This window comes from Eubalaena glacialis, chromosome 4, assembly GCF_028564815.1.
Source record: "Eubalaena glacialis isolate mEubGla1 chromosome 4, mEubGla1.1.hap2.+ XY, whole genome shotgun sequence".
In the NCBI taxonomy this organism is placed as follows: Eukaryota; Metazoa; Chordata; class Mammalia; order Artiodactyla; family Balaenidae; genus Eubalaena; species Eubalaena glacialis.
The window spans coordinates 950,821-966,323 of NC_083719.1; the positions used below are offsets into that span (position 1 = coordinate 950,821).

The following is a 15,503-nucleotide window of genomic DNA, read 5'->3' on the forward strand; positions in this document are numbered from 1 at the left end:
ACCCGCCCAGGCTCTGCTGGGGCCGGGGTCGGGGCGGGCAGGAAGCACGCGGGGGCCATGGAAATTGCTTGGAGGAGGCGGGTCCCTTCGGGAGGCCACGGGGGGCAGGGGGGACCGGTTTCCTGAGATGCTGCCCACAGCTTCGGCCCTGGGCCATCATCAGGGGCCCGTCACCCTCAAAAGTGCCAGGTCAACTGTATGGTCACCCTTCTCGAGGGCCACACGAGGGCCTGTAACACAATCCTTGAGGGTGACGTGCAATGAGTGCCCAGCTGAGCTACTTCGATTAAGAAGTAGTTCATTAGAAGCTGTCTACGAGAAACTGTCCCATGAAAAAGGGGTTTACAGGCACAGACGCAGACATGCGTGTCCTCTGCACATTCGTGTCGCCGGGCAGCCAGCTTAACCCGGATCTGAAAGTGCGCTGCCCACTCTCGCCCCGCACACTTCACCACAAGCCCCTAGCAGAGTGGGTCCAGGCGGTGATCCATCCCGGCCCAGGGCACCATTTCCCGCCCGAAGGACCCAGGGCCCCAAGCAGACGGAGGACTGGAACACAGACAGAAAGAGTCCACGCGTGATGGGAACCTCACACCGCACGCCTCACGGGCACACGCTCACGTCCACGTACACGCACACCCTCACCCTCACACATCTACTTATACATGCCACATACGCGCCCCAGCCTCTCTGGTTGCCTTTGGACGACCCTACGAATCCATCTCCCGATCGTGACACTGGCCTAGGGGCAACGTCAAGCTTCGTGCTGCCTGTCCTGTGAGACTGTCCCTCGGGACAGCCAAGGGGTGGAGGGGGCGTGTCCGTGGAGGCGTCCACGAAGGGCTCGCACAGGCGTCCAGAACCCACCATCCAGGCATGTGTGCGTGACAGAGGGTCCTGCCCGGACGCAGACCAGCAGGTGGGCCGGGCTGGGCGTGAGGGGGCCACACAACAGCCCGACAGGAATGGGATCTCTCTAGTTCTGGATCAAGCCCCAGCTTCCAGAAGACACGGACAACCAGCACACAGTCGGCAAAAGGAAGACCAGGAGACACAGATGCACCAAATATACCGTAGGAAAAAAATCAAGACGACAAGCTGGAAGGGGACCCTCTGATCAGAGTGTGTGCCCGGGGTGGGGGGGGGGGCGGGGGGGTGTGTGGGCTGGCGCAGTTGTAGCCAAGAACCTGCCCCTGCCCTGGAGCCGCCGGTGCCTTTGGGGTGACAATGGCCTGCACAGCAGCTGCCAGCCGTCTTTGTCCTTGAGATGCAGATACCCACAGGATTGTTACTGGTGAAATGATGAAGTCTGGGCTCTGCTTCCAAATCACTGGTGGGAGAAGAGGGGGTGTCAGTGGGCCCAGAGGGGCTGAAAGGGGGGATTGCTGAGGTGGGGAGAGGGGGCGGCTCGTTACGTTTTCTCTGCTTTGGTGTTAGGGGCTGAACCGTGTCCCCCAAATTCATGTATTGGAGTCCTAACCCCCAGCACCTCAAAATGTGACTGTCTCTGGAGATCCATCCTTTAAAGAAGTGATTAAGGTACATGAGGTCATTAAGGTGGGCCCTAATCCCATGCGACCGGGGTCCTCATAAGAAGAGGAGATCAGGACACAGACATGCATAGAGGGAGGACCACATGAGGGCACGGAGAAGACGGCCGTCTACACGTCAGGGAGAGAGGCCTCAGGAGGAACCAGCCCTGTGACACCGGATCTCAGCTTCCAGCCTTGAGAACTGGGAGGAATAAATTCCTGTTGTTTAAGCCGGCCCCTCTGTGGTGCTTTGTTACGGCTCACTAAGCAAAAACATTTGCTGTATTTTTGACACTTCCTGTGATAAGAACTGTGAAAGTGACAATTCTCGTTTCGGATGTAAAACAGTCTCCAGTTCACACTGAATTCATCGGATCCACGGGTCCAGAACTCTCCAGGTGCAGCCCCTGAGGTTCCAATGCCCGGCTCAGACCAGCCTGGCAATCACTCCTCCTCCCTGCCAAGGCCACCCAGGCCGTTGGCATCACCCACGTGCAAGTTGGTCCAAGTGCCTTATGTTTCACAACCAACGAGGAAACACAATGCGTTACTTAAGAGACAAGACCTCTAGAGAGACACAGGCCCTCGCCCAGGGAGGACAGGCCCCAGGGCGCTGCGATGCCTGTGCCCTCGAGCACACGCCTGCTGAAGGACCTCAGTCAGCCGTGCGAGACCCTGACACGACACGTGCGGCCAGGACGGCACCAGGGAATCGGTGCCAGCAGCTTGGAGAACACAGCGACCGCGTTACAGGCAGAGCAGACGTTCCAGATGCTGGGCGCCAGCACATCAGGACCGTCAGCACGTTGACCGGCAGGCACAGGAAGACTCTCCCGAAGGCGCCTTCCAATGCCAGTGCTTTCATCACGGGAAGAAATCCCACCATTCCAAAGGAACCGCATTCACCAGGAGGCTGGAGGGAAATTCACTCCCTCCTATGATAAAAGAAAATGTAATAAGCAAGCACACACAGGGCCAGCTGGCCACACAAACCCAGCGCTGAGCCCACATCCTCGGCCATTATCCCTCTTCTCAGAAAGTTCCTGAAAATCATGCTGATAGAAATAGAAGGAGGGATTTCCCTGGTGGCGCAGTGGTTAAGAATCCGCCTGCCAATGCAGTGGACACGGGTTTGAGCCCTGGTCCGAGAAGATCCCACATGCTGCGGAGCAACTAAGCCCGTGCGCCACAACTACTGAGCCCATGTGCCACAACTACTGAAGCCCACACGCCTAGAGCCCACGCTCTGCAACAAGAGAAGCCACCGCAATGAGAAGCCCACGCACCACAATGAAGAGTATCCCCCGCTCGCCGCAACTAGAGGAAGCCTGCACACAGCAAAGAAGACCCAACACAGCCAAAAATATATAAATAAAATAAATTAAAAAAAAAAAAATCTTAGCAGGACTTAAAAAAAAAAAAAAAGGAATTGACTTTGCCCTCACGCGCTGGCTGCTCGATCTACCGCAGTCACCACAAACCATCCTCGGGCAGTGGGTAAGATCCGTGAACTGATAGAACAGGTGTGGACCATCAGACGCATTGGCCCCTGACGTGACGTGGCCAAGAGCTCTGCACCACTGCTCACAAGGACACTGAGTGCAGAGCCCAGGGCCCGCTGGTTCTGCCGGGGTCCACGTGCTCCTGAGGTTCTGGGAATAACCACAGCTCAGAGCTGGTCCCCAGGCCGTGAGGACGGTGCTGGAGCCTCTGTGCTGCAGGTGGAACTCGGGGTCAGGGGTGGGGAGCTGTGCATGGGCACCTGGCCAGCTGGCAGGCCCAGGCCCAGCTCCCCGGGGGCTGCTCACATGGGCGTGCTGCTGGTAGCAGCGGAGCGGGATGCCACCCAGGGCGCCACCGGGGGACAGGTGCGCTGAAGGTCACCTGTGTGACAGACGCCAGGGGCCAGCCAGGGGAGGAGCGATGAATTACACAGGACACAAAGGACACATCCCAGGGCGACAGTCGGTAAGAAAGGTAAGAAACAAGACGGGACCGACCTGTGCAAGCCAATTAGATGACTTCACAACCTGGAATGAAGTGTTTTCAAGGATGGCGGACCTCGGTGAGCACAAAGAAAGTAGGCCAATCACTCACGGTGGTGGGGTTGAGGGGCAGGTGAAGCCTGACTTAACGGGGGTGCTACACGCACTGCCAGCACAGGGGCCGGGGGCGCACGGAGCCAGCGTCCAGGGTGCCCAGATCCAAGGTGTGAAGGACAAAAGGCGTCCTGCCCTGTGGGTCTCCCCAGACCCATGAGGATGGGACCCCAGGACAGAGGCGCGGGGCTGACTGGTGGCCGCAGGAAGTGCCAGAGGCCAGGAGACCCCACACAGCTCCCAGCCAGGAGACCCCACACGGCTCCCAGCCAGGAGACCCCACACGGCTCCCAGCCAGGAGACCCGGCACGGGTGCAGGGAGCCATGGGGACGGCTCACCAGCTCACAGGATGCAAGGGAGCAGCTCCAGGAGCACGACCGCCAACTCCCCCCAGATCAGTTCACCCTCCCAAACAGCGTGGGCACCCCGTGCAGGATGCAGGCAGGCAGGGCCTGGCCACCCGCCCAGCACACAGGCCGCCAGAGGGGGCGTCAGCGATGATCTTTCCAGGGAAGGCAGGGTGCAGGCCACCCCCCAGAGAGAGAACGCACCCACAGTGCATGGGCTCAGACGGGCGGGGACACTGAGGCCCGGCCAGGAGGCGGGGCGGCTTCCCAAGGTCAGCCGGCCAGTGGGAGCAAAGCCAAGTTTCGAGGAGCAGCCTGGACGAGAAGGGGCGGCCCTGGCGGCGGAGGGGGCGGGGGGAGCCCAGGCCTGGGACCCCCTCCCTCCCGTGAGTACCCTCACGTTCTTGGACCCTGGCCTGATGGGGACGAGGCCCCTACACTGACGTCCCAGCTGCCCAGGGCTCCAGAGGCATCACGGGAAAACTGGCAACAGCCCCCAAACCGACACCCAAGCTGGCCCCGCCCACCCGCCTGCTCCCGGACACACACCTGGGAGTCACACTCACCACCTCTCTTTCTTACCCGCTCCTACTGGCTCCGCCTCCAAAACAGACTGGGGCTCAGAGCTCTGCATGGCTGCAGAGTCACCTTCGACCCCAGGTTCCCCCGCGGGCGCTGCTGGACACACTGGCCTCCTTCTTCCACCTCGCCTGTACCTCCCTCCCCGGGGGTCCTTCTCCAAGCTGCAGGGCCAGCTCCAGAACCCTCTAACCCCTCGGCCACAGATGAGGGCCAGAGGGCGAGGAGTGAGGGAGTCAGACAGGCGCCCCGGCCCCGACCCGGAGGAGCCTCCAGAGACAGGCCAGCTGCAGTCCCGATGGGGCACAGAGCCCACCTCTGGAGACAAGCACAGCTGGGGCAGAAGGGGAGGGAGCGGTGCGTTCTGGGGCCGGTCTTGTGCTCTCCTGGGAGCCTGGTCCTGGTCACCTCCAAGCTATTCCACGCGGAGCAAGTTAGAGACGAGACTCTCAAATTCTGCAGAAAGATCTCCAAGGCACGTGGGAGAAACACAGGAAAGTCTCACCCAGGAAATCAATCTTGTTTTTGCTGTTACTTACATGTATTAAAACAAACAAACAAACTATAAAGCCAGCTGTTCTTGAGAATCCCGCTTTAGAGTAGACAGAAGATGCTAAAACTGCCAAGGTGACACCTGATGCCCTGGGCAAGCCTCGCTCGGGCAGGAAGCAGGCAGAGCCTCGAGGGAACACTCCATGTGCTGGACGCAGCGGCGAGAGAGAAAAAGACACATCTAACTTTATTTTTCTTAGAAAAAGCACAGTTATTGCCACAGAGTCCTACAAGCTGGCACAGTGAAGCCCCAGGCCCTTGGAGGTCACAGCTGGTCCAGGACCAGCTCTGGACCCGATGCTTGAGATGCAAAGCCAGCAAATCAACCTGGAAACGCATCCCCTCTGCTTGCCCCCATCAGCAAAACACCTTTATTAAACATAAAATGCCTTCCGGTCCAAATCATAGGCTGCCTTCAAATAGGAAATAAACAGTCCTTTTCACAACTAATTCGAATAGTTAAAATACTTGAAAGCAAAAGCGAAACAGAAAAAGCTGGCATTCTGCACCGTGGCTGTTCACTGGACCTTGTCACACCCACAGCTGCTCTCCAGAAAAGGCTTCTCTTTACCCTCAGACAGAACACGAAGTGTGGCCAGAGATCCGAGGGGTCAACAGCGAGGGGGGATGGCTAGTGGGGGCACAGGTCCTGTCCTGTGCTTATTGAGCACTTCGTGTTTATTGGGTACCTGGGCTTCTTTTGGGGATTTGCCCATCTACATAAAACCCGTGCCCAGATTCACACTGGACTCATTTGTCTTTTTCTTGCGAAGGTGTGACTGTCTTCTTGACCTCAGGCCTGCACTGCCTCACCTCTGAGGCTCTCCATCTACCTGTGTGTCTCTTAGGATAATCTGTGCCTCCACTTGGGAAAACTCTCCTTCCAGAGCCCATGCTTACTGTGTATAGAAGCTATTTCTTCCTAGCTCTCCCACTCAAATCTAAAATTAAATATAGCTTTTCTAAAGAGCTATTTTTTTCTTTCAAACTCTCAAGCAGGCCCAACTTCCCCACCATCCCGGTGATCTCTATTCAAGAGCTTTCAACTCAAATTTTAGCGCGTGTTGCCTCATCTGGAGCCTTCTGCAAAATGCGTATCTTTCGGTAATTCACCGAGTTTACAAATCTGTCCCACAGTCCAACGCAGAGCGATTTTCCTAGATGACCATATTCACCATTTTCAACCACAGCTGACAGGGTGATCTTGTGAGGCCACAGTGAACACCTGTGCAGCTCTTTGAGAGATCAGAGCCGCTTGGTCGGAGGGAACCCTAAGCGTGACGCCCTGCAGCCCAGGCGGCAAGGAGAACCACACACTGGCCCTTCCTCCTCCCAGCCAGGGTCCGAGGGCTTCAGGGGGGCAGGTCAAAGCCTTCGCATCAGCTGATCCTGCCCGGCTCGGCCCGCGTCTGGCCGCGGCACTCACACTGGCCTTTCACGGGGCTGGGGCATGCCGGTCCCTGGTGCCCAGACACCGTGGGCAGCCGGGGGTGGTGGGGCCCATGGTCCGCAGGCAAAGGAGGTGGGAAGGCAGCCCCAGGGTCAGCGGTCAGCACAGAGGGGCAGTTCGGGGGCCTCGGGGGCAGTGCAGCAGAGATCGCAGCACTGGGGGCCTGAAGGAGGCCGGGCAGGGCACTCAGGCCTGGCTGGAGGCCTCAGTACATTCCAGCAGACGGCAGAGGAGCCTGCCCGGGAGGCCAGGGGAGGACGCTTGGGACACCGGGAGCCGCCTGCCACGTGGACTCCGGGTCTCCAGGGCAGTTGAGAAAGCCCCTAGAATGATAACTGGTGGGATTTGAGCAAAGACGGAAGGAAGTGCAGGGGGAGCAGGGGGAGAGCTTCCCACGGATGCGAGCGGAGGCTGGGCCTGGAGGAGCGGGCGGGCCAGTGGGCGGGCAGGGCGGACACGTGGGGGGCGCCCACAGCCGGTGCCCCGTCCCTGCTCCTGGCCGCCGGCGCCCGCCGGGCTGGCCTCTGGGTCTTGCCTGCACCCTCCCTGGCCCTCCGCATTCCTCCTCCGACTCACTCAAGTTTTGTACGAAATCTCATCTCCTCCGGGTTTTCAGGACCCCTCTGCTGGAGACCAGAGCTCCGTCCCGGGGTCCCTGTGATTGCGACCTGCAGCCTCCGGCTGTGAAATTCACAGTAAAGCAAACCCCAGGCTGGAGCCCTTCTGTGGGAAGGACGATGGGCAGAGGCAGAAAGGCTGGAAGGTGTAAGCCTTCTGGGCCGGACATTCCACCAGCACGAGGCTCAGATCGCAAAACAGGTGCTGGTTCAGGAACTCAGCGCCACCGGACCTCCTTCCCCAGGCACCTCCCCCGTGGGGCTAGGACACCCGGTAATTCTGTGTCTGCAGAAAGGGAGCTTCCAAGGCACCGAGCTCCCCACTTGCAGAAGCGGACCCAGGAGGCTGCAAGTCCCACACAAAGGTGCCGAGGCTCAGGCACCGGGGTGCAGGGCCCACCCCACCAGCGCTACCAGCAGCCTGGTCCTCGAGAATGTCTCCCCGAGGGGCTGAGAAACACGGGAGGGGGGAGGAGGGGGCAGCTGAGGCGGGGCATCTCTGTGTCCACAGACAACAACACACTGGGCCGGAGGGTGCCACCCGAGTGAGTGCCAGGGCCCAGAGGTAATGTCTGCCGACTGGCTGGCTCACCACAGGTGGCTATGAACCCCTGGCTGTGTCGCAGGACACAGCGGTCCCTGCCCTCGGGGCTCTCGCGGCCGGCTCCTAACTGCACACCTTCTCATGTTTTCACTGTCTGAAGCCGGGAGCATTCTACCACGCCTGGCGGGTGGCCAACAGGGGCAGGACACATGGGAAGGGGGGCCTGCGGCGGTCCCCAAGGCAGGGATGGAGGATGCTGTGAGAACCCCGATGACAAAGGACACACCCTGCACAGAACGGGCCTGAGAGGCTCAGACCCAGCCCCTCGCTGCCCCCTGCTCACTCAGCTCAGAGCCGCCCAGACGTCAGACCCACCCTGGCTTGTGGCTCAAGGAAATCCCTTGTCTCCAGGGCCCTTACTGCAGGGTTTGAAGAAGAGAATCTCGAAATTCCAGACCTGCAGCATTTCCCCGCTGCTTCCACCTGTTCAGCAAATACCTGCAGGAAGCGGCAGGGCCCTGGCCAGAGTGCCCTCGTCCCTCTGCTGTGGGAGCCTCCCCGGCAGCCTCGGGCTCTCTGGGGCTCCCAGCTGCAGGCAGCCCCCCAGCTGGGCACCTCCTACTCACCCCCCGCTCAGGTACCGAGAGCACCCCCAGGACATCCCGGCTCAACCCCAGCGCAACGGCTGGAGGCCCCTCACCAAAATTCTGCCTCCAGGCCCGCGGCTGTGGGGAGCCCCAGGGAACACCCTGGCGCCACCCCCAACTGCAAGGGTTCCCCCCAACCACATCCTGGCTCTAATCCCAGCTTTGGGACGTGCCCTCTAGTTGCAAGGCGACCCACGGGTACATTCTGTACCTCCCCCAGCAGCAGGCAGCCCCCCAGAACACCCCAGCTCTGTCCACCCCCCCGCCGGTTGCAGGTAGCCCCTGGCCCGCCAGTTACGTCGTGGGCTGGGCTGGGCCCGGCACTGGGTCCTGGGGCTGCTCAGGGGAGCAGGAGTGGAGAGGAGCCTGGGCAGCCCGTCCCCCCGCCAGGCAGTCACTCCTCTGAGCACCCTGGGGAAGCGGGGAGGTGACGGGTCCGAGGCTCCTGAGGACCAGGTACAGGTGAGGCAGTGATGGAAGGAGAGGGCGGGGCCAGGGCAGGCAGCCGGGAGACCACTGCACTGGGGGGGAGACTGGAAGCAGAAGTGGCCCCGGCTACTCGGAGGGGAGGGAGGAGGGGCTCCGCATCCCACATCAACCCCTCCGTGCCGGGTGGTTGCAGGCCAGCAACCAGCAGAAGGAAGGGAGCCAGGGTGGGGGACGGGGGTCCAGCTGGAGAGACCCAGTGAGGGTGTGCAGATCATGAGTCACACGCACAAAAGCCACCACTGGCTCCTGCCTCCTGGTGACAGAGATCTGCTGCTACCGAAAGGAGGTTCTGTCACTCGCTCTGTACGTGGGACGGCTGTTACCCCTCCAGGGCTAGCGAACAGAACCGGTAGAAAAGACCCCCGCCTTGGGGCGGGTGTTCAGTGCCGGGTCCAGCCCATCGGCATCCCCGCTGCCTCGGGCACTGAGGTCGCTCTGTGCTCCTGGGCTCCTCGGGTGGCAAGGAGCAGCAGGGCCCGCCGGGTGGCCCGTCCTCCCCCTCCGGACCTCAGGACCCCGAGCACGACCCTGCAAGGTGAGGCCCAGCTCTGTGTTCCCATCCTAGGGGACTGAAAGGTTAAAAGCGTGAAAGATGTAGTTTAAAAAGCTCTTAAGTGGCAACTAACTTTTTAGGGAAAATAACTCACTCCTCTGGGTCTAACATGGAAACACGAGTCAGGGGTACACAGGCCGCAGTCCCAGGCGCCTCGGCTCGGCCCCCATTCAGGACCCCCGTGGAGCGCCACCGAGGATGCTGTGCCCAAGGGGGGCCCGGAGGCCGGCAGCCGTGTGCGCGGTGACGAAGGGCATTCAGCCACGGTTACACCCCAGCCCACAAGGCTGGAACGTGGTCAAAACACCAAGGAACGTGCGAATGAGCAAATTACTGCAAACCTTGCACTGACGGCCGAGCGGTGACTTGGGCTTTAGGACAAACCTGCTACCGCATTTCCACAGGGTATTTCCAAACACATGCTTTCCTCTGGGCTCATTTCAGAATAGCTCACAGCAAGACTAAAGGTTTACGGGACACGGAAACACCAACCCTAACTTGCAGCGAACCCGCGAGAACGGGGCTCGGGCCCCGCCCGCTGGGGATGGTGGCCCTTGTCCTGGTGGCCCTTGTCCTGGCTGTGTGGGTGACAGCCCGGGGGCAGGTGGGCAGGGCCCGGCTTCGTGACAGGGGCTCCTGGAGGCCGTGCTGAGACTCGCTGGGTACAGGAGCCCACAGGGCACCTCCTCAGACGGTCGCCGGGCCTGCGGGCACGGGGCGGGCCGGGCCCACTCTCAGGGACAAAAGCCTGCTTTTTAAAAATGAGAAGTAAGACTGTGCTTTGCTCAGCACTAAGAAATTAAAGCGAGTGTAAGAGAAAACTGTGTGTACGTGCTTGTGTGTGTGTGTCTCACTTCAGGATAGGAGAACGCAACAAATGAAAAGTGGAATCCTGCACCCTTGAATCCCCCGTCTCAGGCCTCAACGTTAACCACAACTAAGTTTCACATGCGCATCCTTCCAGAAAATTAGAATCAGATTACAGGAGGCTCCCGGTGAGCTGGAAGAGAAAGCGGCGGGTCAGACATCTGCTCTGGGCCAGCCCGTGCTGCCTGGAGTCCGGGGACAGCACAGGACCCGGGCCTCGGCCTCCTCACCTGGACATGAGGACGCGGCCCCCCACCCTCCACCTGCCTGCCTTCCAGGGCTGTGCTCCCGGGTCCTCAGTAGCCCTCAGAAGGGGACTCTGGGGCCTTGGCCTCCCAGGTCCCCAGGGACACAGCCTGCTGCTGCTGCCACAGGACACACGCTCTCCTGGAAGGCCTCCAACTCCCGTTCCCAGTTTCTATAATCGCCAGCCCCTCAAGAACACGGGCTTCAGGCCGGGCCACCTCCCCATTCACCCGTCCCCCCGCGACCCCCCGCCACCAGGCACAGCGCTGGTGCCGTGGCAGGGGTCGGATGAAGAGTTGCTCACTGTGGAGTCTCCCGCGTGGAGCACCCAGACGTCAGGGTGGTGAGGGCGTGCAGGTGGGCCTGGTGTGTGCACACGTGGGGGCGGGGCACTGGGGCCACGATGGCTGTGAACAGCAGCCTTCCCTTGAGTGGCTGGGGAGCGTGCAGGGCGCGGGCTCCCTGCCCCGGAGCGGCTGCCCCTAACTCGGCATCCAGACAGAGCCCCAGACTCGGGCATTTGGATCAGAACTGGGAGAAAAAGATCGCCCACTTCTGGGTAATTAGACTCCACGCAGGCTGCCGAACAGGTCTGTGCCTGGAGTCACCCCTCCTGTGATCCTCTCTGAGGATTGGACCGGGGGGAGGGATGCACGCAGGGTCTCTCCCTCCGAGGGCTCAGTTCCAAGGTGTTTGGGAAACCAGGCTGCTCTCCAGGAAGTAAACTCTCGGTGACACTGGTTCAGGGGGTTCAGAAATGGGGAAGCACCAGAGCTGGAGGGGATGTGCTCACACCCGCGGCTTCCAGCGGGAAGTACCCAAACACCCGGTGACATCGAACCACCGCCTGACTCCAAATCACAGGGTGATGATATGATATTCCACTATTCATAGTTTTTCAGATCTTAACATGTTGTTTTCTGTCCAAAGAGATGCTTAAGCTCCTCACTAAAGCTGCAGTTAAATGACAGATGGGCCAACTGGTCATTAATCCCCAGACACGCGGCAGCCCCTCCCCTACAGCAAATGCCAGCAGGTAAATATAGGCACACTTACTGTTCTATCTCAACTCAGAATTTAGGTGAGCTTCTGAGCGGCCCCCGGGTGTCTCGAACATTGCAGGATCCATTTATGTATTGATGTCGGGAGGTGGGCTTTCTTTGCTTGGATAGGCCAGTGCACTCTGCTCAAACTTTACCATAACAAAGTATGGTAAAGGGGGAAAGCTTTGCAGAACATTGTTGGTAAAAAGCAAAATGCTTCTGCAGACCGGGACTTGGAAATTGGAGAGTACAGACTACACCTGGGGCCTCAGACCCCTGGGCAGAAACAGGACTTTGTTACAAATACACCAAGATTATTCTGACCCAGCCTCTGAAACACTGCAACAAGGTACAAACAAAGTATCCCTCCCTTGGAGGCAGGTGAAAACATGCCACCCACCTGTTCTTTTTTTTTTTCCCCACACACCTATTCTTTTTCTGAACTCATCCAGATGCTGAGGCAACAACAGCCCACAGCTGGGATCCTCCAATTCCCACCCCTGTGACCCTGTGACCCCCACCTGAGGGGGGCCAGGGTTTCAGACTCTGCTCTGACATCTGTCCCTTCGCTTGTTCATTCCCTCAACAGCCAGCTGGCTCTCCGTGTGGACCCTCCATCCCCTGGGCCAGTGAGCACAGTCCCGGGCAGGACAGACCTGACCCCCCCGCCCCGTGCGCCCGCAGTAAGGTGGGCTGCCAGTGTGACAGGGACACAGACACAGAGGAGGCCCTCCCGGGCGCAGGGGGCTTCCTGCTGGCGGAGGTATTTCACCCCAGACCTGAGGGAGGAGCAGAGGGGCCAGGAGAGGACAGCTCTGCAGCAGCGGGAGCCAAGGTGACAGGCCTGGGGGGCACTGGAAACCCCCCGAAGGACTCCGGGCTCCATCCCAGGGAACCCCCTCCCGAGGGTTCTAAGCAGCGGGAGGGAGACCCTGGAAGCAGGGGGCGGGGGTGTGGTAGCGACCGGGGGCTCACTCAGGAGCTGGGAGGAAGCCACCTGAGCCCCACCTGGAGGAGACAAGGGGGCGTGTGAGCCAGTGAGGACGCGGAGGGAGGCACCAGGGGACCACGGCGGGCGGGGTGGGACAGCCCTGTCCTTCCGTGGCCCCAGGGGGGCTGCCGCTCTCCGTCCCCCCCACCACCCTCAGTCTTCTGCCCGTTTCTGCTCCCACTGACAAGCTCTGGACCCACCAAAGGGGCGGTTAGAGAAAAGGCAGGCGTCTGGGGAAATGACAGTTTTAGACTGACTTCAAGAACTTTTCACTTTATTATTTCAGATGAGTTACTTTACACATTTAAAGAACTCCGATCTTCCCACAAAAAGTGTTGTCCCAGTTGGAGGTGTACTCCCCACCAGCTAGACAACCCCTTAAGACCGAAACTTCCCTGCTTCTATGCATAGTTTTGGAGTCAAAGAAAGGCCCTCCTGTGAGCAATGTGGACACAGCTCACGGTCGGCTCAGAGATCCCACCAGGTCAGAGAAGTATCCCTCCAGGTCGGGAGCCACGTGAAGGCAGGGGACAAGTGTAGGGGCCGCCCTGCTTCCTGCAGCCGCCGTCCCTCAGCCAGGACCAGACCACCCCACAGATAAAACGTGCCAGAAGCAGGCCGCCTGCGCGCTGTACCCCAGGCTGGACCAGGCTGGACGCGACCGATTCTGGCCGCAGACTAACCCCCAAGGGAGTCCCCCATAAACAACGTGGAAACCCGCAGACACAGAACCCTCCTGCCGGCAGCTCCAGGGGAGCCCACAGTCCGCACCCCACTGACGCCGGCACTGACTCAAGTGACCAAAGAGGTCCCCACACACGAAGCGCATCAAGTGATGAAGTCACATCCAGGGGGAGCCGCTCCGGTACCGCGCGGGGCCTGCACGCGGCGGCAGTGGACGCCGGGACCAGGAGAGCGCGCGGCGCCGACCGACCGGGGTGCGGGTACGAGATCGGGGTGCAGGGGCCAGGGCAAAGGGCTGCGGGGTTCAGGGATCAGGGAAAGGGGGATGGAGCCGGGAGCGGGGACCTGGGGAAAGAGGATGCGGACCCAGGTTTAGGGCACTGGCGGTGGGAACCAGGGTGACGGGAACCGGGGATGGGGTGAGGACGGCGGGGGATGCAGGCTGCGGGTCGCAGGGAAGTGTGGCGATCGCGGGCCCCGGGGCGCCGCGGGGCTGGGCCGCGCCCAAGGTCCCCTTCCCGGCCCCCTCCGGCCGCGCATCCCCGACCCTCGGCGCGGCCCCGGGCCCGAGGCGGGCTGGGCACACGACGGACACCCACCTGGGCCTTCTGCAGGGCGCTGAGACGCAGCTCGTGCACGAAAGGGTTCCGCCCCGGGGGCGCCAGCCGCCGAGCGTCGCCGGCCCCCGCGCTGGAGGCGGGGGCGGCTCGGGGATCGCGTCCCCGCAGCCTCATGGCCGCGCCGCCCGCGGCGAGGGGAGCGGGGCGCCGGGCCGGGCGAGGAGCGGGTCGCGGAGCTGGACGCAGAGCTGGGCGCGGGGCGCCGGGCGCGGGCAGAGGATGCGCGGCGTCTGGAGCGGGCCAGGCGCGCGGCCGCGCAGGCGCGGGAGGGGAGGCTGTATGACGTGGGCGGGGCGGGGCGGGCGGGGGGCGCCGGCGGGGTGGGCGGGGCGGGGCGGGGCGGGGCGTGCTTGTTCGCCCCGCCCCCCGCGGGCCCGGAGAGACCGCCCCAGCGCGCGCAGGCGGGCCAGGGCTCCGCGCGCTGCTCCCGGGTGTGCCGGCCGGAGCCGTTGGGCGCGGGTCCCGAGGGGCGCCGAGGCCCTGGCGGAGAGCCTCTCGCGGTGGCCTGACCACAGGGACTCACGAGCCGGGCCTGGTCCCGGAGAAGGGGAGCTCGAGTCCCCAGCGCGGCGCGGCCCGCCACGTTCCCCCCTTACGCCGCTCAGGGCGCCGACCCGGGGCGCGGCCTGTGGAGCGGAAGGAGTGCAGCGACGTGGAGATGGGGCGGGCACGCGCTACCCCGGGCTGTGGGTGCAGAGCCCCAGAGCAGTCCCCGCGGGAGGCAGCCCCAGCTGCCCAAATCCCGAGGGACGCTATTGAGCAGCGCCTGGCCTGGAGCACGTGTGAGAGGTTCCACTGGGTCCCCGTCCCAGACCCAGCTCCCTTGACTTTTCTTCCTCCTCACCTGTCCTCCTCAGATGGGCTACGCTGCGCTGCTCCTTGGTCCTGCCAGCCCTGGCTGTGGGCTGCACCAGGAGCCCCTGAGGGCAGGCCTCATCCCAGACGCACGGGGTCCACTCAGACCACAGGGTCCAGGGACCCAGTGGTTTGAGAAGGGGGTGATGAATCTTTCTCATTCCCTAAGGACTCTAGTTCTTGGAATTACTCTTTTGGGTGAAGGGGGTACACGGGCGATCCCTAATTTGTGGCACAGTACTAACTAGGGCAAATGCAAAATAACTCCCTGTTCCAAGTCTATAAATTTCAAAAAGTCACCGCAAACCTTTCGTGTCAAGAACAGCTACATTTCCGCATGTCTCTCCTTGTGGCCCCGACAGGCAGGTGAAGAAGAGCAGGACCAGGCAGTGGTGGTGGGTGAGGAAGGACGCCCGAAACCTTGGGAAGGAGCCCCAGCTCTTCCCGCATTGCTCTGCGGCTGCCCGGCTGACCTTCTCCAAAGCCCTGGGCTCTTGGGGCATCTGTGTTCTCCTGGGCAGCACGTCAGGGAGTGATCTGCCCTCTGATAACCCAGCCAATACCCTCACGGATCACGTGGTGAAGCCTTGCCATGCTGAGGGGCCTTCTGTGTTTTGATGGAGAGAGAGAGTCGTTGGGGGAAGGAGGGCCAAAAGGGAGGCCGGTGGTCCCCCCTGACGTCTCCAGCATCCTGCATGCATTGTTAATACAGAAGGGAAAGTGCAAGGCTGGGTCCAAACTTCTTCAAAGCCTCATGCTCGACCTGGGCAAGTGACCACTCCTCAGA

At 61.3% G+C, this 15,503-nt stretch overlaps 1 protein-coding gene across 1 annotated transcript in view; it reads right to left on the reverse strand.

Moving 5' to 3' along the window:
• The window catches only part of LPCAT1 (lysophosphatidylcholine acyltransferase 1), a 41,500-nt gene extending 27,410 nt beyond the window's left edge, over positions 1 to 14,090 (reverse strand). Inside the window, exon 1 of the mRNA XM_061189104.1 lies at positions 13,841 to 14,090. Within this exon, the coding sequence (XP_061045087.1) occupies positions 13,841 to 13,975 (135 nt within the window). The 5' untranslated portion in view covers positions 13,976 to 14,090. The remainder of the gene's footprint in view (positions 1 to 13,840) is intronic.
• Between the last annotated feature and the right edge of the window lie 1,413 nt (positions 14,091 to 15,503).